Below are 21,720 nucleotides of genomic sequence, written 5' to 3'. Positions count from 1 at the left end.
CCAACCCAATTTCAGGCACATTCTTTCAGGAACTTAAAACTGTCCTAGAAAATACTGTTTTTCTCTTGCAAATGTCCAGAGGTATTAATATAATCACATTTTTGCCTTACTTGCCCTAAACAAATAAAGTGGTTAGGTACAGTCTCATTGGCTTAAAATTCCATTTAGTAAGGTGTTTTTAAAACGTGTTATACATTTTTAAAAATTACTGTGTTTCTCTGGCATCAGGAGGGAGTAATATAAATAGCAGCATGGATAGAAAAGCTTCTCTCCCATCCCCCAACACCCGCTTCCTTTCCGTGAGCATCAAGGTTGTCACTGGTGCAATTGCTTTTCAGAGTTTTTTTTTGTAAATGATGAGAGAGGCAATTACAAGCAGTTCTCCTCTGCATGACACTGCCCGGAAGACAAGCAAATTGCATCCCTTGATGGATGCCAGCTATTATATACACGGGGTTGGAAATCTCCATATAGGGAAAGGAACACGAGCAGAGGGGAGACTGAACAAAAACACCGATACACAGAGAGAAGTTTTCACGGAAAGAGAGAGGTGGTAAATTGTTGGCAGGCTCCAATGTGGCAGAACGCTGAATACCATGAACTATCTGTGTATATGTAAATACTTTCACACAGTCACACACAGCGTAGTAACTTTTGAGATAGCAGATAAAAGTCATGTATCTGAAACCTAACCAGTTCAAACCATATGTGTTTCTTAATGAATTGTAGAATCTGAAAACGGGCCACTTTGTGCCAGAGAAGAAACTTAGGTCATTAATGCTGCAGGTGTTCACATGCATTCTTACTTGTGTTACACGGAGGATTTGCAAAATTTGAGATACATTCTTTGACTATCATGAGCCGGTCTGAGGAATGAGCACTAACATTATAAACACTTAGAAGAGCACAGGAACCTCCCGGTATGCTGTTTGTTAGGAATGGCAGTTTAGCTTACGGCTTTGGGTCCTTGTGTGAGGGGAGGTGAGGGGGAAAGACGAGGATTTGATTTTGAAAGCCAAAAGCACTGCTCTCAGAAGGCTGCCTGTCCCTTAAGGGATCATCCCGGGGACTGTGATATGATGGGCTATCAGTCTAAAAAGTCCTTTTCTAGATTCTTTCTGTAATACTGTTAGGGAAAGTATGCTCGATTTACAAAACATACGCAAGATAATGTGACCGGTGTCCTGATGTGGATTAATGTGCAGTATGAGAGTATTAGGAAGATGAAGTTGCACCTGCAAAAGATAAACACTGGTTTTTATTCTCATACGAAATTTTGTTTTCAATAATACAGTCATTATTAACTCTTAGCAAAGTACTTGGCACATAATAGGTCAATAGTATTTCTCTATCAATTCAAGGAATAGACAGGTCGCTGAATAAAACAGGTTGCTGACATAAAATTGCTCAGCTGAAAGAAAAAAAGGTAAATTAGTCTTAAATGTAGAGTCACCCTTTATAGGAAACATAATCTTAAAAAAATACATTCCTCTTGTGAGGGGTTTTTAATTCTGGTGTAGGTTTAGGATTTTATTATGTTAAAGTAGAAAATGATTGCATAATTATTTCCTGAGTGGAAGAATTATAAAATGATGTCAGGCAAGGATCCCGAAACGAGGTGTTGTGGGTTTGGGTTCTCATCAGAGAACTTCTAGAAAGATTGTCGTCCTTCTACACGTATCTTGAGATCTGTTACCGTGAGCTGCTCTGTTTTTTTTTTCTCCTCAGGTGTGGAATCCATAGCATGTTCCCCTTACATTTAGCTGCCCTAAATGCTCACTCTGACTGCTGCAGAAAGCTCTTATCATCGGGTAAGTAACCCCATTACCACAGATGAGGCTTAATGTGTCCTGTAAATGAGCCACGTGGCTCTAGGTGTCTGGTCGGAGTAAGTGGCTGCCTGTGCTTTGTGTCATTCATGACCTGATCCGGGGACAGCTCCCGGCAGTCCTTGGTGTCATTGCTGTTCAAGTGTCGGTATTCCTGCCCTGGAATGAGAGGCTTGTCCTGTTTTTCAAGTTAAAGCTTGGGTGATCCAGAGTGAGAGACAGGCAGGGGTGGCCATAGCTTACCGGAAGTTTGTTGGAATCAGGGAAAATATCTTTGGGGCTTAAAGGGTGGATTTAACAGTTAATATTTTCAACAAAGGAAAAAGGCCAAATCCCCCACATTTTGACAGTAGAAATGTCATGTTACCTTCCTCCTCTGTGGGCTCTGATAAATCCCTCTAGCGAGATCCCCTCCAACTAGGTTTAATTTTTTAGTTTTTAAATGTGGGTCTGTTTGGAACCAAGAAATTCTTTCTGGTTTGGAGCTTTGCTAATCTTTCTTATCACTGCTTCTGCCAACCTCCATGTATTAAGAAGTTCCTGGCTTTCAAAGGTGATAGAGGTCTGCAAGGCAAAGATTGTTTATGAATTAATTCAACAGACATCCCAGAGGCATTTTTTTTTCCTTTTAAGTGCTTTACCTATGGTTGATTCTGCCTTCACTGCTTTTGGCATGTTTAAAAATAATCCCTGCATGAAAGCATGTTTCCCAAACCTTAAACCAACTGAAAGCTAATAATACACGTAAAGAAATATCTACTCCAGCATGTGAAGATTACTCCTTTGCTGTCCATGTTTTCTCCATGTGTTCTGTCTGCCTGTCTATTGCCCTACTTATCTCAAATTAGTTTCATAAATTTCTATCCTGGGATTGAAATATGGGGCTGTGGTTCACCCAGGGCTGAATGTGAAAATAAATTCTTCTAGACTTCACGGTTCTTCCTATAAAATTGCCAAGCTTGAGCAGTTACCATTCGTTTCCATGACAACCTCTTTCTGACTACAATTGCTTGCGTTCTGGTTTTCCTACTAACTGATTTTTCTGTCTCTGCAATGTTTCTTGTGGTTTAACTAGGACAAAAGTATAGCATAGTATCCTTGTTTAGTAATGAGCACGTGCTGTCTGCAGGCTTTGAAATAGACACCCCAGATAAATTTGGAAGAACGTGCCTTCATGCCGCTGCTGCAGGAGGGTGAGTAGTTAGCAATTTCAGTTATTTCATGACTTAACTCCTCATTTCTCTTACTCAACTTCAGTTGTCTGTGAATCAAAAGCAATTTTCTTAGTAAGGTGGGTAAGAGTCATTTCTACCAATTCCAATATCACTTTTGCATTTCCATATTAATTGTATATTTATTCTTCCTAAGAAAAATTGTTAGCCCATCTCATATAGAAAATAGTTTTCTTTTGTTTTCTTCTCTCTCCCTCTTCCTTTTTTTTTTTAATTGTAGGTCTTCAGCCTATAGAATATGTATCTACTTGATATGCACTCTACCAAAGGAAAATAATTTGAGATTTGTTCCTAAGTTTTTCTTTTTTGTCACTGGTAGGTGGGTGATGATCAAGGGAATCCAAGATTGAATTAGTTCCTGTTTATTTACAGATATTTCTGTCCTTATTTCAAAACTGATTTTTTAAGTATGTAAATGGTTAAATGTAACTAAAGGTCAAGGAAACCTAAGGGATAGGCAAGAAGCGATTTAATCCTTGCCTCTTTTTTAAACTTGTAAAGAGCATCGTTCATCAGATCCTCTTTTTCATATCAGTGGTGAGAGTAAGGCTTTGGTCAATATGTCATTGATGTATGACTGTACGTTGACCAAACATGGCCTCTCTCGGATGACCTTGTTTGGGTAAGGTGTTCGTTCTTAATCGGTTTGCTAGTCCTCAAGGAACAGCAGTGATTCTCCATTTGTCATCTGTACATTATCAAAGGCATTACCTCTTTATCAGAGGTGGGTTGACTGTGAAGCTTTAGGGCCCTTATTTGCATGGGTCCCTTCCAAAATCTTGAATTTAGTTTTATATTCAGAATTATGTATTATTTTTTAAATGAATCTCCTTCTCCCCAACTCCTCTCCCCACATCAAATGAGCTTCATAAGCCACACGAATGGATGTGCCTCTGCCTTTGATCCTTTGGCTTCATTCAGTAAGAGACAGGTGCTTTTATAAATCAGCTGGCGTGCGGCACCGACGCATATCGGTCTCAAAAAGTTCTTCCATTTTATGACTGAAACAGCAGGTTCTCTGAGAAAGGTGGCTACAAAGACTGGATGGGGGGGGCGGGGAGCCCTGCTTGGATTCCTCGTTAATGAGATCATTTTTCATATTTAAATGATAATAAAACAGTAAATCCTAGACTACTTCTCAGCATTCCAAGTTTAGAACAATAACGGATGATTGTCTCTTTTTATGCCGACATTTAGAAAAAGTATCAGACCTTGGCAACACACCATTCTGGATTCATATCTGAAACTCCTATTACAATTAATACTTAGCGACATGCCCTTCAATAGGAAAATTCACTTCAGTGGGTCCTTTTTCTCTACTATACATGATTTATTGCTTCTGCGAATGACGAAGAAGCTTTGGCAAATCACTATGCTCCATTTCACCATTTTTGGCCTTTTATTTTTTGCACATTTATTTACCTATATTACAAAGACAGGGAAATACAGCTGTTTTATTTCCCATCATGGAGAGTCTGGGTTGAAAATGGTTATCATGGTGAATTCATTCTCCTGTGATAAAAGGTAATGCTTCTCCATTCTGGCTCATTGTTTAGAGGTGACATGAAGTCATCACAGGTGTAAGGGGTTGTTTCCTAAACTTGATGGTTTTGAAAGAGAATCTTAGGAAATGCAATGAAACCATCACTAAAAGGTTTAACCATGTAATAATCATTAAATACCTTGGTCATGGAATTGAAAATGTTCCATTAAGCTCTTTAATGCATTGATTTATTAGCTTGGAAAAAGGGATTTCAGGAACTTTAGACCCTTGCACTATTGCATTCCTCTAAGCTGTTCAGGTTGGTTGTGCGTTAGCAGAATTTAAAGCTGGACCTGTCATTTCATTTTGGCCTTCGCTTCGCCAAAAACAGTTCTTTCTGAAGATAGCCCAGCAATTGACCTCTACCATCTTAATGATGTTTTCCCTGTCTTTCTAGTAATGTGGAATGTATAAAACTCTTGCAGAGCAGCGGAGCAGATTTCCATAAAAAGGACAAGTGTGGGAGGTATGTAAACAGGGAACTCTGCTTCAAGTGCCTCAGTAAAAGGGGTGGGGAGCAGTCCATCTGGAAATCATGTTATAGTGAAATGGTAAATAGGGAAGCTAGCTGGGGAGATTCCATCCTCAGAAGAAAATCCCTTTTTGTAGCAAAACACCAACAAAGCAGGCAACAAGCCCCAAGGCAGGCATCTCCTTTCACAGCATCTGTTAGAAGGGCCAATTGTGTCTTGTCGTCCAGTTTTTTTCCCATAGCAACTCTCTACCCCTCCCCTCCACATGCACCCTGGCTCTTGGCATTGCAACAGATTTCTTCTCTTACCAACCTACCTAGGCAAACGCCTACTCACCCTCCCAAATATATGTCAAGTAACACCTCCCGCCCCCTCTGACGCAGATGCCCCTCCTCTCTGCTCCCCTGGAACCCTCCATACTCCATAGCAGGAGCACACAGCACACTGTTCTAGTGGACTCTTGCTTCCCTGTCTCTCCCCTTCCCTGACCATGGGGCTCCTGAGGACCAGGACTGGGTCTCATTTTCTCTTTACCTATGGGCTCTGCCACGTGGTTGATACCTAATAGTTTTCAGTCTAATTAATTAAAACACAAACAGTCCACTATGTAAAATGCTTACAATTTATCTGTTTTTTGGGTGAAAGAGGAGAAAGTCAACGAGTTAAAGAGCCCATACACTGACTGCAAAATATAATTAATAAAATTGGAAACTAATAAATAGTTCTTGAGATAAAGTTATTTTATTTCTAGTATTCCATTTGATTATTATTCCGTAACTATTGGCTAGGGAATTCTTGTTTCTGCAGTGCCTTACTCTTGGCAAGGTGCATGTATTTCCTATATGTTACCCACTTGGTTTTTCATAATAACTCTATGAGATAAATGCAGATGCTTCCTATCCTTTCTAATAGATAAAGAAATTGAGCTTGGAGAACCTAAATGAATTTTACCTGTAATAAATTTACGTGTACATGTAAAATTCCAGGAATTTTAGACCTAGGTTAGATGTTGGGGGCAGCTGCTCACGGGTCATTATTGAGGTAGGGATGAGGAAGTCCAGTCCCAGAGAGGGGATGTGGTTTGGTGCAGCTTACAGATCTGCCTGGACTAGAACCCAGGGTTCTGATTCCTTGGATATTGTTCTTCCCATTAATCTATTTCCCTACCCCCAAGGGGCTTGTAGTTCAATGGAGAAGATGAGACAATACCAAGAGCTAAAATCAAGGCAATATGAGATGAGAGCTCAAGAGAGACCCAGACAGGAGCTGCACAGTCTCAGACGAAAGGGAAAGAGAACTTCTGGAACTTTAAAAGCTTTGGGGGTTTGATGGGTGAAAGCAGTTCAGGAGAGGACATTCCAGGGAAGAAAACAACATGGGGAAAGGTAGGGGAGATGTGGACACGATTGGGGAAACCTCAGGTGATCCCACTTGGATGCAGTGATGGGTTCATATAGGGGAAGAGAGAGAAACTTTATGAAGGTAGTTTGGACCCAGCTTGGAAAGGTCTTCGATTCCAGACTAAGGAATCAAGACTTTGCTCAGTAGGGAGGACCTATGGTTTTAGAACAGGATGCTGTATGTGGGTATCGGACCTTAGAAAATCCAGTTCTTCACTCATACCAACTAGAAATTAGATGGAAGTTTGATTAGAGCTAAAGAGGCCAATAGGGATGGTATTGCAATAGTCCAAAAAAGCACTAGTGTAGACCTGCACCAGGATAGGCACTCGGAATGGAAAGAAAGGATAGATCCCTAGGTAGGTGTCCTTGTCTGAGGCCACTGTCTTTGTAGCCTCAGCTCCAACTTAGAAAGTCAAAGGAAGGCATGTCCGTTAGCCTCCACACTCTGAGAGCTGAAGAGCATCCCTCACTCCTAGGAATACTGCTGTCAGTGCTCATGATGATGGGAAGGGGTCTGTTTTTCAGATGAAGGAAGTAATAAATTGCTGTCTGTTTTTCAGGACGCCTTTGCACTATGCAGCTGCAAATTGTCATTTCCACTGTATTGAGACATTAGTGACCACAGGGGCCAACGTTAATGAAACAGATGACTGGGGACGGACAGCTTTGCACTATGCTGCTGCATCAGACATGGATAGAAAGTAAAAACAGCCTTGCTCAAATTTCCTTTGGTGGTATGACTGGGGAGAGGGGAGGGTTTGCTAAGTTTTCTACACGCTGCCTTATGGAAACAGTGAATGAAGAATCTCTCTCACCCAGACCCAGAGGAGTTAGAATTGCCTCATCCCTACCCCGGTTTTCCCATTCTGCTCTCTTTATGTTTGATTATTACGTGTCACTGCCCAATTGTTTCTCTTCTCTGGTTTTTGTGTTGAATGCCAAGTGTGGCTATCAAGCCCAGGTTTTCAGTTCCTTCAAAATCAGTTGTAATTTATTTTGTCATATTGTACAGTTTTCTCATCACTACTGAAATGCTTCATTTGCCCTCAAACTTACATTTGCTAATAAATTCGTCACATGGTAGAAGTATCCATCTTTGTATAATCCCAGTAGTCTTCAAATGCACCGTCAGTGTGTGTAAAATTGGCACTGTTGCTCCAAACTGGGCATGAATGCTCTTTCAGGAGTTGGAGGAGAGGAAGTTGGATGCCCTGGACATGTTTGGATTCTAGGTGCCTAGGAATAGAAAGCAGAACATTTATAAATGAACCAGTCCAGGTGGGAAAGGAGGGAGAGGTGCCTGCCTACAGCTTATGAGATCGTTCTCAAAGACTCAAGGACCGGGACCTCCTTCATAGGAATGCTTTTTGGTGACCCTGTTTGGAGAACTACTGACTTACTTGCTGCACCGTTCTATGGAATTGATTCTGGGTCAGCACTAAATTCTCTTCTTATACAGCAGTGGCTTTCACCTATTTTACGGTGACCCACAGTAAGAAATACATTTTACAGCATGACCCAGCATACACGCTCAAATATGTATGTTTTAAATATATATGTAAAAAGGCAGCAAAAATTTCCTAAGATCATATTTACCTTTACTCTGTGTGATACGTTCTGGTATTTTCTCTTCTATTTTGTTTAAAAAAAAAAAAGCAATGAAATACTGCAACCTACTAAATTGACTTTGCAATTCCATAATGGATTAGGATCCGTATTTCCAGTTTGGAAAACACTGTTCCTGTCATATGCTATTGGCAAGTCTGGTGTAATGCACTCAGGATCTCCTAGGCAGGCAGGTGGTTAACTCAAGAAATGCTTATTGAGCCTCTACTCCGTAGCAGGCGCTCTGCTGTTCACTAAGAATAGAAGGGGAACAAGTATACTTTGTGTGTTAAGAGCTATAAAAAGGAATCTTGGGTGATGAAGAATTGCTCTGGCAGTTGAGGGGTGACTAGAACCCCATTCCTGGATAAATGCGATGCTGAACTGACAAGGAGACAGCAAGGAATGTGGTAGGAGTCAGAGAAATTTAAGCTCCATCACCTCCTATTTACTTGGGGAGTTTAGGACGTTTATGAAAGGATAGACAACTTGATGTCTTACTTGCTGATTCTGGGGTGGAAGTTCTAGGAAAGTCACGTCCTCAGTTGGGTTCCGTGGAAGAGAGTAGATTTACTGCATGGCCTTTAAGAGAACCACGTACGTTCTCAGTAAAAACATCTGTAGTGCTTATTTCTTTTGGGTTGCGAGGAAAATCATTGAGATAGAAGTTGTATCAAAATCATTAGCAACTATTGAATGCAAATAATTGTAATACTTTTTCTTTCCCTTATGCTGAGAAGTAAGACTATCTTAGGAAACGCCCATGAAAATTCAGAAGAGCTTGAAAGAGCCAGAGAGCTGAAGGAAAAGGAAGCCGCATTGTAAGTTTCTGCTCAGCTTCAAGCTCGAGAGGTGGTTACTGCTGCTTGTCTGCTTTTCTGGGTTGTCACATAGGCCAGCCTTGCTCTTTGGGGGCTTTATCTGGGATCTTGAGGAAGTGATATGGGCTTGCCTTTAGCGAAGAAGAAATGATTCTTTTAATATATCCTTCAGTTAGCTATTTTCACACAAGGAACTCTTCCTAAAATTGGAACCTTTACTGAGACCGTCACTGTGATGGGTCAGCAGTTTTAGGAGTACGTGTCTTAAATATCAATTTTTTTTTAAGATTTTTTATTTATTTATTTATTCGACAGAGATAGAGACAGCCAACGAGAGAGGGAACACAAGCAGGGGGAGTGAGAGAGGAAGAAGCAGGCTCCCAGCGGAGGAGCCCAATGTGGGGCTCGATCCCATAACGCCGGGATCACGCCCTGAGCTGAAGGCAGACGCTTAACCACTGTGCCACCCAGGCGCCCCTAAATATCATTTTTGACTCTGCCATGTGTCATACGCCTTAAGGGACATATTAAGCCTCCTCCAAGGGCCTTAGGTTCTCCTTTAATGACCTGGGGGCAACTATTTAGTAGGTTCTAGAAATAAATGTTTTGAGATTCCAGTGTGAAATACACCTGTTGTGCTCTCCCCTCCTTCCCCAGCACGCATACACACACACACACACACACACACACACACACACACACACACCAGCTCACAAACAGCCCCTGCTCCTGCTGACAGCTGCCACTGCCGCACCGCATCCACCTGCCTATCTCTGGCTTCTGATAGAGACTCGGCCCGGACTGTGGCAAGAGCTAGGAGTCGGTGCCATCACCCAGGGTGCTGATGCACAGAAAGCTCTAAAGCCTGGTGCTCCGAGAGTCCTTCCTGTGCGACAAGGCACCATGCGAAGGTCGAGCTCTGCCCAGGGCTGTGCCCAGCAGGTTGCAGGTGTTCAGTAACTGTTCGTTAAATAAATGAGCAAATGAATGAGCGCTGCCCACACTCTGTGTCCTGCTCTGTGAGACCTAGTGGATGGCGTGCTCTAAGAGTCTGCACGCACACAGTTCTTACCTTGTTTATTCTCTTCTCCAGCTGTCAGAGGAACCAATCTCTCTGTCACCCGAAGGCTCGTGTCCCCCCTAGGGTCTTCCCGAGGTCCACTGGGCTCTCCTCCCACAGAGGAGATCCGTCCAGATCACGGAAGAAGGGAGAAGTTAGAGAGTGTGGCCCTGATACAGGCTGTGGGACGTAACTTTGGCTGTCACTGGGGTGGGGACAGGACACATAGCCATGAGTAAAACAGAAAAACCAAGGTTTTGCCCTGATATTCCAAACTTCATGATATTCAAAGACTGTAGAATCTTTTTTTTTTAAAGATTTTATTTATTTATTTATTTGACAGGGATAGAGACAGACAGCGAGAGAGGGAACACAAGCAGGGGGAGTGGGAGAGGAAGAAGCAGGCTCATAGCAGAAGAGCCTGATGTGGGGCTCGATCCCATAACGCCAGGATCATGCCCTGAGCTGAAGTCAGACGCTTAACTGCTGTGCCACCCAGGCGCCCCTCAAAGACTGTAGAATCTTAAGCCACCTCGCAAAACCCCCCTTCTCCAGCGAAATGTCAGCTTGCCCTCTGCCAGAGCAGCCCTCTTAACAGCTGATGGAGAGGGGAAAGGACAAGCAGGGGAAGGATCAGCTTGCCTGAGAGTGCTTTCATGCAGAGAGGCTACACCTCTCATCCAAATACATTCCTGATTTAAAGTGCATGTCTTGTTTTTGCAGCTTGGGTCCCAAGATTGCTAGCCGTGGCCTGGGAGGAGACAAGACAAGCATCCCCAGTTAAAAATGGAATTTATTTCCCTTTAGAAACAATCTGGACAATATTCAAATTCTATAGTACTATTTTTTTCCCTAAGAATGCTATTGGTAGGATAGCTCAGCTCTATCCAGGGGTAAATAACTCTTTGGGAGCAACTCCAAGTGTTTTCCAAATGACGTACTAAATTCGCCAACTGATTTTTAGAATGTAATTCTTTCAGAAGCTGGGGATTGTGTGTCCACTGGAATGCTAGTCCTATTGAATGATTTTATTTCAAGAGCCAAATTCTGTTTAAAATGGGTCATACCTGGGATCCTGTCCATGGGCATTTAATTACCAAAATTAAAAAAAAAAAAGACTTCCTTTTAAGGTGCAGATTACCAAAGCATGAGCATTGTGTCATGTATAGAATTGTGAAATCACTGTGTTATACACCTGACACTAATATAACATTGTAAATCAACTATAAAAAAAACACACCAAAACCTAAAACATTCTGTGATCAATGCAGGAAGAGACAAATGGATTATTGTAACAGAACACAGTCCGGACATGAACCCGGGTATGGATAAATATGCAATATTGATAATGACATTAAAGCAACTCAATGGGGAGGGGATAGTCATGAATAATTTCTTCCCCCCTTTCAATAAACTTAACTACCCTCTTGTTCCTAAAGCCTATCCTGAATTCTAGAATGGCTATTGTAAGCTGAAATAAAGATGGAAACACACACACACACACATAAAACTTCCAGTACGGGGTGCCTGGGTGGCTCAGTCGGTCCTGAGCGGCTGCCTTCAGCTCAGGTCATGATCCTGGAACCCCAGGATCGACTCCCACATTGGGCTCCCTGCTCAGTGGGGAGACTGCCTCTCTCTCTGTCCCTCACCCCGCTCTTGTGCACTCTCTCACTCTCTCTCTTGAATAAATAAATAAAATCTTAAAAAAAACCCAAACTTCCAGTACATAAACCCTCATTGCCATGGACTTTTTAAAGAAACACTTAAGGGGCGCCTGGGTGGCACAGCGGTTAAGCGTCTGCCTTCGGCTCAGGGCGTGATCCTGGCGTTCTGGGATCGAGCCCCACATCAGGCTCCTCCGTTATGAGCCTGCTTCTTCCTCTCCCACTCCCCCTGCTTGTGTTCCCTCTCTCGCTGGCTGTCTCTACCTCTGTCGAATAAATAAATAAAATCTTTAAAAAAAAATTAAAAAAAAAAAAGAAACACTTAAATTCACGAAGTGCTTTGTGGAACATTCATACTAGGAAAATATTTACATTAATTACTGCTTTTGGTCTAGAGATGTTTTCTAAAATAACACCTCATTTTTATACTTACAGATGTCTAGAGTTTCTGCTTCAGAATGATGCAAATCCATCTATCCGGGACAAGGAAGGTTACAATAGCATACATTATGCTGCTGCCTATGGCCACAGACAATGTCTGGAATTGGTGAGTTGTTCTGTCTTGTTTTCTCTAACACACACACGCGCGCGCACACACACACACACACACACACACACCCCTGCAAATGCTGGTCTTAATCTCTCACACACACCCTCATTGCCTAATTAAGTCCTCACTAGAAATTGCCTTGAAGATATTCTGTGGTAAGTAATTCAGTTATTTTACTTTACAGTATGTAGATCTTGTTCCGTTTCTGTCCATCCTAATCTCACAGCCGACTGGCAGTTGCTTCTTTTCCATGTTAACTTGGCCTAGGAATGTTTGCTGTCTGAACAGTTTGTATTTTAAAGATAATTTGGATGCATCCGATACACTCAGTCTATTTTTCCGAAGTCACACAGATCACCCTAACATTCATTAACAGTGTTGTAAGAGGACCTACATAACCGTGAGGGATATGTTTGTCATTGTCCCACATTTGTAGTTTTGGCAAAGAAATTGGCAAGGACACAACAGCAGAATTTATTGGAATTTCTGAACCACCAAAAATTTCAGTCCCGTAGTTATAAAAAAACAGCTGGGGGTTTGGAGTCAGAAGCCCTTCTCTTGGTGTAGGTCACCAGACATGAACTTCAGTGACCACAGGGACAGAAACGTAAAGTGAACAAGTGAAGTGAACCCGGGCTAGAGCAATAGGGAGTGGGGGGATTGTGGCAAATAGGGTGTGCTGTGTCTAAAGGGAGAAACAGCTTGTCAGCGCCAGTGATGGAGATCAGGTAGTAATTCATACTCAGGACTGAAGTCCAGTGTTTCAAGAGAAACTAGAAATCTAGACTTTTTACGTGGTGCTTCCTATTTTGAAAACACTGAATGGGCCAGAAAGGGAAAACATGGGTTTGTGGTTAAATCCTGTCCACAGGCCTCTGTTCGTCATCTCCTAAGCATCACGCTTGGGTCCGCTTCACCAGGATACATGGGGTGTACCAAACTCTCTAACTTTGGGCCAACGGTAGGTGCCACCTTCTTAAATGGACTCCGGCTCTTTTCCTTGTCCTTTTAAAAGGACACTTTTAAAACACTCTCACTTGACCGATGGCCCAGTCTATTACGGAAGGCACGAGGCAGAAAGCCAGCAGGCAGTCATGTCGGTGCCTGCATAGAAGTGACTGAATGATGTCCCGCTAGTTTCCTTTACCTTTGGCCTTGTTGGTAGATTTAAGTGGTTCCACTTAGGGTCATTTTTTTTGTTTAAGATTTATTTATTTGAGAGAGAGAGTATGCATGCAAGCGGCAGGAGGGGCACAGGGAGAGAATCTTCAAGCGGACTCCCCGCTGAGCACAGAGCTCAACTTGGGGCTCAGTTCCACAACCCCAAGACCATGATCTGAGCTGAAACCAAGATTTGCATGCCCAACTGACTGAGACACCCAGACGCCCCCACATAGGGTCATTCTTACTGTATTTCTCTTAACCATGAATGTGGAAAGATGTTCATAGACATTTGAAAATGAAGAGGTGATTGGAAATAAAGAGCTGATTATTCTAGTGCTGCTATGTGTGGCATTTATTGGTGAATTGTACCTACCTTCATCATTCTTGAAGACGTCCAAGTCTTTTTTCCTGAACTTCTTGCGGATTCCGAAGATTTCCTTGTTTAAACTTGGGGTGGCATTTTTTTCCCCTCTAGTTTTGATTCCATCAGAGTTCCTCTTCCAGTTAGTGTGGCTGCATAACCAATCACCCCAACAATTAGCAGCTTCAAACAACAGTAATTATTTAATATCTCTTGCTGTTTCTGTGGATCAGGAATTCAGGAAGGGCTGAGCTTAGTAGTGCCAGTTAAGGGTATCCTGTGAGGTTACAGACAATGTCTGGGGCTGGCCTAATCCATTACAAAGGCTTCTTTACTCCTATGTCAGTCACCTGGGTTGTAAGATCTAAATAACTTTTATGGGGCTTCTTTATGTGGTTTTCTTTAGCATGGTAGTTTCAGAGTAGTTGGATATCTCACATGGTGGCTCCGGGATCCAAAAGCATTCTGCTCCGGGACAGAGTGGAAGAGAGCCAGAATGAGAATAAATGAGAGAAAGACAGTGTCACTCTTAATGATCTAGGCTGGAAGGTCCTACAGGGTCACTTGAGGGAGGAAAAGTTGACTCCACCTTTCAAAGGGAAGGGTGTCAAAGAATTTGTGGACATTATTTTAAAACTACCCAGTTCCATAGGAAGATGTGGAAAGCCAGTGATTTCATATCCTTCTATAAGATGGACTTCCATGGAGAACCCCAAGGAGCCAAGGGGCAATCCCTTATCTTGTGAAGGAGCAAACCAAACCACAGGGCAGTAACCAGATTGTATCAAAGACACAGCTCTGGTCAGTGGAAGAAGCAGGATCATGAATCAGGATTCATGATTTAAAAAACACGGGGCGCCTGGGTGGCTCAGTCGTTAAGTGTCTTCCTTCAGCTCAGGGCGTGATCCCGGCATTCTGGGATCGAGCCCCACATCAGGCTCCTCCGTTATGAGCCTGCTTCTTCCTCTCCCACTCCCCCTGCTTGTGTTCCCTCTCTCGCTGGCTGTCTCTCTCTATCAAATGAATAAATAAAATCTTAAAAAAAATAAAAAAAAATAAAAAACAAGAAATGTTTACCACACCATGCTGCCTTCCAGTGCAGGGCCATGCTCCACCACCACCCAAGGCTGTTCAGCATAGAGCGAAAGCTTGGTAGGAACAGGTTAAGATATAAGACAATATCGCTTCTGCCTTCTAACACCAGCATTGCTGTGGAAGTTGGTCCAGACCTATCACCAGATAGGACTCTGTGTTTAGGTCCCACATAAGAAAGGCTCCTCACAAAGTGTGTGCATGCACGTGTGTGTGTGTGTGTTTAGTAATCAGTGGCAGTGTGAAGGCTTACTACTATTGTTACGACCCATTATGAGCCTGCATTCCAAAATGTACTTAAGACACAGCTGTCTTTAATTGGTTTTCTCTATGAAAACCACATGTCATAATTGGACATATGAACTCTTATTACAAAGTTATTATAGTCTTAGTAACTTTGCTGTTTTAAAGTACTTTGAGGAGTTATCTTTTTTTTTTTAAGATTTTATTTATTTATTTGACAGAGAGAGAGACAGCCAGCGAGAGAGGGAACACAAGCAGGGGGAGTGGGAGAGGAAGAAGCAGGCTCCCAGCGGAGGAGCCTGATGGGGAGCTCGATCCCAGAATGCTGGGATCACGCCCTGAGCTGAAGGCAGACGCTTGCCACCCAGGCGCCCCATGAGGAGTCATCTTTAATCCCATAGCATAAGTAACTCTGAGAATGATTATCCTGTAACATTTTCTTTCTCTGTAAATAATATATTGCATATTATTTTCATTTTTCAGGAAAGCCATTTCAGGGCCATTATTTCTGTTATCCAATGAAAAGGTTTTCTGTCCATAAAAAGGTTTTCAGAGTTCTGTCTGATAATGAAATTACCTCTGATTGTATCAAAACTTGCCCTGTGTGATTTACAAAGAGATGATTATTCTTGGCAATTTTAAGACATTTGAAAGTAGGTAGGGGAGGTATCCATTGATCTTAATTTGTAGCATCAGCTGAAAAAAGCCAGATTATCAATATAAATTGGTAGAAATGTCATTGTTTGCTTTCAGGAAAGGACCCGAGTGGGTTTATAACACAGATGGGATGAAAATACTCCTCATTACCCCGAATGATTGTGGTTGGATGGAAAGTTCTGTATATTTCCATTCTGGAATGCATCTTCAAATTCCTCTTGGGAGTGGTTCAACTAAGCAGAGATCCTAAACAAGCTATCAACATTCTTGTACCTGCCCCCTCCCACTCAAAACAAGACACAATCGGGCTCTGCCCTAGGACTGGCATCATAGAGCCAGACCACTGCACCCGTCTCAGCCTTCCTGCTGGCACACACGGCTCCAAATAGATTTGGGAGTGGCGGAGACCACCCCTAATGGCATTTACTCCGTGTTTATCACATGCCAGAAATGCCATTTAATTATTTTTTTCTTTCAGTTATATTGAGATATACTTGGCATACAACGTATAAAGTTAAGCTGTACAGCATAACGGGGGCGCCTGGGTGGCTCAGTCAGTTGAGCATCCAACTCTTGGTTTCCACTCAGGTCGTGATCTCGGATCTTGAGATGGAGTCCTGTGTTGGACTCCGTTCTCAGCAGGGAGTCCACTAGAGATTCTCTTTCCCTCGCCCTCTACCCCTCCCCCCACTCACACTCTTTCTCTCTCTAAAATAAATAAAAATCTTCTAAAATTTTTTGAAAAAAAAAAGGTGTACAGCATAATGACTTGACTTACAGATATTGTTAAATGATTACCACAATAAGTTTAGTGAACATCCATGACCTCGTGTGGACACACACACACAAAAGAAAAAGAGGGGTGCCTGGGTGACTCAGTCAGTTAAGCATCCAACTCTTAATTTCAGCTCAAGTTGTGATCTCAGGGTCGTGAGATTGAGTCCTGTGTCAGGCTCCATGCTCAGCATGGAATCTGCTTGGGATTCTCTCTCTCTCTCTCCCCCTCTGCCCCCCCCCAAAGAAAGAAAGAAAGAAAGAGAGAGAGAGAGAGAAAGAGAGAGAGAGAGAGAGAGAAAGAAAGAAAGAAAGAAAGAAAGAAAGAAAGAAAGAAAAAGAAAGAGAAAGAAAGAAAGAAAGAAAGAAAAGAAAGAAAGAAAGAAAATCTTAAGGAAAAAAAGAAAAGGAAGTGGGTTTTTTTCCCTTGTGATGAGAATAGGGCTTGTTCTTGATACAAGAAGTTGGGTTTTTGAGGGACACCTTTTTAAATTTATACTCCTTTTCTCCCTTTCTCATACCACAATACCCTCATATTCCTTAAAACTTCCATTCTTTGGGTGCTGGGCATTAGGAAAGCAAACGAATTAGCCGGTACGCACCAGGAGGTGCGTTTCTCAGACGCACCGCAGCCATGCCAGTCCGCTCCCTTGTCTCACCGCATGAACACCCCTGTCCTTCTGGGGGCTCATCCTTTTAACAGACTGGTCCTGCCTCTGCTGGAATTATACCAGTGAAAGCCGTGTTTCTAGTAGCTCTGAAGAGCTTCCTGGAGACTCCAAGCAGGAATTATGCAGGGAGTCATTTCTTTATGTCACATTCCCTTGCCTATGTTTCTGGCCTGTGAAAGGAATAGAATACGTGAGTATTTGTAGCCCTTGAGCCTTCCCAGCGAGACCAGGGCCTTTGTCCTTTGGGAGTTGGTGTGGCATTGAGGAGGATGGGTGGCCTTCAGAGCCAGCTGATTTGTAAGGTTGATAACATTTGTCTTTTGCCTCTCTTCCCATCTAGTTGAACAATTACTGTGATTATGCATATCATTAAATACGTATCATTAATTTTGATGTGGATTTTATTTGACGTTGACATTTCCCTTGGTATGGGTTTACTTGGCATTCATGGTTTGTGCTCCTGTCTGTGATCATGAGCTTAGAATTTATAAACCATGCTTTGTGTTCAGTCTATTTTGCTATCATCAAAAAGGAACAGAAATTATTTTAGTTGTTTTCACTCTACTTCCTTATATAAATTTATATTGAATTCATTTCATGAGCAAACAACTTCCAGAAACCAGTATGAACTCCTTAGCCTTGATAAACTAGCCAAGGTCCAGGATTCTGCCAAGTCTGCCTACTTAGGCCAGTGTTCTCAGCTGGTTGTGATCAAAAACGTGTGTACTATGAGTGCAAGCAAAAATCTCCCCACAAATATATGCTGAGAGCTGTGATAAGTCATATTCAATTGGGCTCAAAATATCAAAGCAGAATGGAAGAGACTTGACTAATAAGGCATCTCGTGTCTGAATAAAACTTATGTCTGAGTGGAGGAAGGGAGTTGGCAAAGGAGAGCCCTATGCCTCCCCTTTCCTCTATCTGGAATGCATTCTTACTGGCTCTGAAGGGGAAAATTACAGAATCATGCCCCTATTTGGAATTTGTGAGTTTATATTGGCCTGCTCTTTCTCTTTTACAATATTAAAGATTTGTCTGTGAACATAAAGATCTTTGTGGCTTTGTTACTGAAATGGAAAAATGTATGTGCCAATATAATTACGTAAATTGCCTGCAGAAATTTAGAAAGATTGTTTGAAAACTCTAGGCCTGTGATTAAGTTCAGTCCGAGATTATACCATGCCAAATTACTTGGAATTTGGCTGCTTCCCTGGGACCTTCTCCTCCTTTCTCTGTTATGAGCTAACTTGAACTTCAACTGTGAGAGTCCATGGGGGTGACAAATGCCCTGCTTGTCTATCCTAGGAGTTTCTGGGATTCTCTGGAGATCACTATATCTGGGTAACTGAACACTGAAATTATGCTGCTTTCAAATAAACTACTCAATGTTTTGAGTTGTTTCTTGTGTTTATCACAGGACCTTAGGAAACCATTACCATGTGGCTCTGGAGAAGATGTACTTACATTGGCAAGGTCTAATTAAGCTTCTCAAGACTAAGAAAGCAGGGTACAGAAGAAGAGTTTAAAAGGGTAGGATTTCTAAGCAGTTATCTGAATATGAGAAGATGAAAAATCAGCAAACTTGAACCCCAGCCCCAAACAAGTCTCTGCTGACTTTTTTCTGTTCCCAGAGGTGCTTCTCAGAGATGGACCTGGAGGTGTAAATGACCTCCCAGCAGGCAGACTTCCAACGGGCAGAGGAAATCTTAACAATGCTGGTCTTGTTTTTCTTCTAATTTAGTTAAAGAGAAACATAAGATCTTACAGGGAACTCTCATTAAGAGAGTAGAGGGATGGGCACAGATCTTTTGATGCTGCTGGCAGCCTGCTAGGCTAGGAATATAAATATAAGCCACGAAATTTGAATCAGCATGTGACATGAATCCATGTTCAGAAGAGGGGAATAGACAATACTTTATGACAAAGTGTTTCATTTATTTCTTACTAATATAGCAGAAAAAAATTTTTTTTGTCTTACTGTGAATGAATTTGGCAACTGATGAAGGAATCATTCAGCGGGGTGTATTAAAATAAACAATTTCAGTTTCACCTTTTGTTGACAGCCCAGGGCAGTGCGGCCATTGCCTCCATGTTTCAAAGTGGAATACTAGTGTTTCAACCCATGGCCCCCTTACCCATTTAAGAAGCTGGAGATCCGAGGGCAGAGTGAGGAGACCCAGGGTGCTTGGGGCTGGGTGGCGGGTTGGGGAGGTGATGTGAGCTGCTAGCAGACAGGTGCATTCACATAGGGAGAGGGAACTGCAGGTGAGAGGTCCCAGTGATGGGGGTTGCTCAGAACCTACCTCAGCATCCCAGATAGAGAATGTCACTGCCAGAAGGGTGCCAGTCAGACCATTGTCCATGTCCCCTTCCGTGTCCTCTTTTCCTCCTGTCTCTCCCAGTCCTAGAAGAGGCAGAGGCAGACAAGGAGGAGAAAGGAGGAGAAGCTGTAGGCTGGGGACAGAGAAGTCAGCCTTGTCTCCTTCCTTCCCCACTTCAGGCGTTGTGGGAAGCAGAGAGAATCTTCAGCATTAAAGAGCATTCAGAGTTTGTGATTACTCCGCTGGAGTAGACGTACTACTTACTGATATGAAGTTATACTTGTAACTAAAGGGCCCAGAGAACTTATTATTATTAGCTGGAGATTTTATCTGAGGTGACAGGAAAAGAAGTAGCCTCATAAAGGAGATTAGACCCGGTATTAGGAAAAGGAGAATAAAGTTAGTGTGTGATTATACCCCATGACTCATTGGTTCAATACAAAGTCACACACTTAGAATCATTGTTTTAGGAAAGATTAATTCCAAGCTGGAAGGGAGAATAAACTACTCTCCTTTATATATATATATATGGATTTAAATACCTACTTTATAAGACAGAGGTTCTGGCAATGCCAGGCACTTATCAGGTACCCCAAATTGTTGAACAAATGAAATACACTTATGAATAATTAAGCCTGACTTAGTAATAAAACTTAAATTCTAGTTTATAACTACTATGGTGACTGTCCTGTTAGGAAGGTATTTTATAGAAGAGACCCATGTGAGAGAAGAATGAAGATTTACTTTTCTGTGGTTGGGCCTTTTCTTTCGATTTGATTACTTCCCAGCACCAGCTCATTTTATCACAATATCCCCTCCGTTATTTTCTTCCTCAAGATCTGAAAACTTATACTAATGTGTCAAACTAATACGAAGATATTCAGCAAATTAAAATTACATACACTTACCCTCCATCCCCCCTACACACATTTTCTGTAATTTCTTCCAGATGGATAGTGAGCACTAGAGGCCGCAAAGAAGGGGAATTATTGCTGTTGGTATGGGCGCTTCTAAGGACTCAATGATATAGGAGAAGGGAAGATTTCTTAAAGAGAACATAGTTTAAAAGCCTAAAAAAATTTAATCTGGCCTTTCCTCCCTCCCTCTTTTTTTCCTTCCTTCTTTCTTTCCTTCCTTCCTGTTCAGTTAAAAACTCTTTGGGCAGGACTGAATAAGGCAGAAAGGTAGTCTAATTTGGCTGGAGCCCAAGGAGATGTTGGGAAGGCAGCCCAGTAAAGATTGGAGCCCACTGAAGGAGAGTGTCCTAAATGTATATGCACCAAACAACAGAATGGTAATATACATGAAACCAAAACCAATTGAACTGTAAAGAGAAATCCACAATCATAGTTAGAGACTCTAGCACTTCTCTCTCAATAATTGATAGAACAACTAGACAGAAAATCATCAAGCATATAGAAAAGCTCAATAATACTATCAAACAAGAGGATCTAATTGACATTTATACAACACTTCACCCAACAAAAACAGCATGAATATTTGTAAGTGCCTTCAAAAAATGTAAAAGAATTGAAATCATATAGAGTGTGTTCTCCTACCACAATGGAATAAAACTAGAAATTGGTAACAGAAACATACCAGGAAAAATCTCCCATGCTTGGTAATCAAATAACAGACTTCTAAAGAATCCACAGGACAAAGAAAATGATCTCAAAGGAATTTAAGAAAATATATTGAATTGAATGAAAAGAAAAATGCAACAAATCAAAATTTGGGGATACATTTAAGTTAGCACAGAAGAAAATTTATAGCTCTAAATGTTTACAGTAGAAAAGAGGAAAGGTCTTAAGTCAATCTAAGTTTTCACCTCAATCTAGAAAAAGAAGAACAAAGTAAAGCCCAAATAAGCAGAAACAGGAAATAATAGAGATGGGAGCAGAAATAAATAAAATTGAAAACTGAAAAATAATGGAGAAAATCAATTTTTAAAAATCTGTTTCTTTTGAAAAGATTAATAACAAACCTCTACTGAGACTGACCCAAAGAGACAGAGACAGAGAGAGAGAGAGAGAGAGAGAGAGAGAGAGAGAGAGCACATGCATGAGACAAGACACAAATTCCCAGTATCAGGAATGAAACAGAATGTTCCTAGAGACCTTTCAGACATCAGAAGGATAATAAAGGAACATTGCGGATAGCTCTACACACATAAATTTGACAACTTAGGTGAGATGGATCAATTAATCATAAAACACAAATTACCACAACTTACCTAATATAAAGTAGATCATTT

At 41.7% G+C, this 21,720-nt stretch overlaps 1 protein-coding gene across 10 annotated transcripts in view; it reads left to right on the top strand.

Moving 5' to 3' along the window:
• ANKRD44 (ankyrin repeat domain 44) overlaps positions 1 to 21,720 on the top strand; it is a 239,429-nt gene that overhangs the window by 138,849 nt on the left and 78,860 nt on the right. For 7 of the 10 annotated variants that reach the window (XM_034654901.1, XM_034654900.1, XM_034654894.1 and 4 more), the window contains 6 exons: positions 1,729 to 1,811; positions 2,905 to 3,022; positions 5,002 to 5,070; positions 7,041 to 7,181; positions 8,826 to 8,906; positions 12,069 to 12,180. In XM_034654901.1, the coding sequence (XP_034510792.1) occupies positions 1,729 to 1,811; positions 2,905 to 3,022; positions 5,002 to 5,070; positions 7,041 to 7,181; positions 8,826 to 8,906; positions 12,069 to 12,180 (604 nt within the window). The remainder of the gene's footprint in view (positions 1 to 1,728; positions 1,812 to 2,904; positions 3,023 to 5,001; positions 5,071 to 7,040; positions 7,182 to 8,825; positions 8,907 to 12,068; positions 12,181 to 21,720) is intronic. The other 3 variants (XM_019800491.2, XM_034654899.1, XM_019800490.2) reach the window with 1 other exon arrangement.

This window comes from Ailuropoda melanoleuca, chromosome 2, assembly GCF_002007445.2.
Source record: "Ailuropoda melanoleuca isolate Jingjing chromosome 2, ASM200744v2, whole genome shotgun sequence".
Taxonomy (NCBI): Eukaryota; Metazoa; Chordata; class Mammalia; order Carnivora; family Ursidae; genus Ailuropoda; species Ailuropoda melanoleuca.
This window is presented reverse-complemented; position numbering and strand designations above follow the sequence as displayed.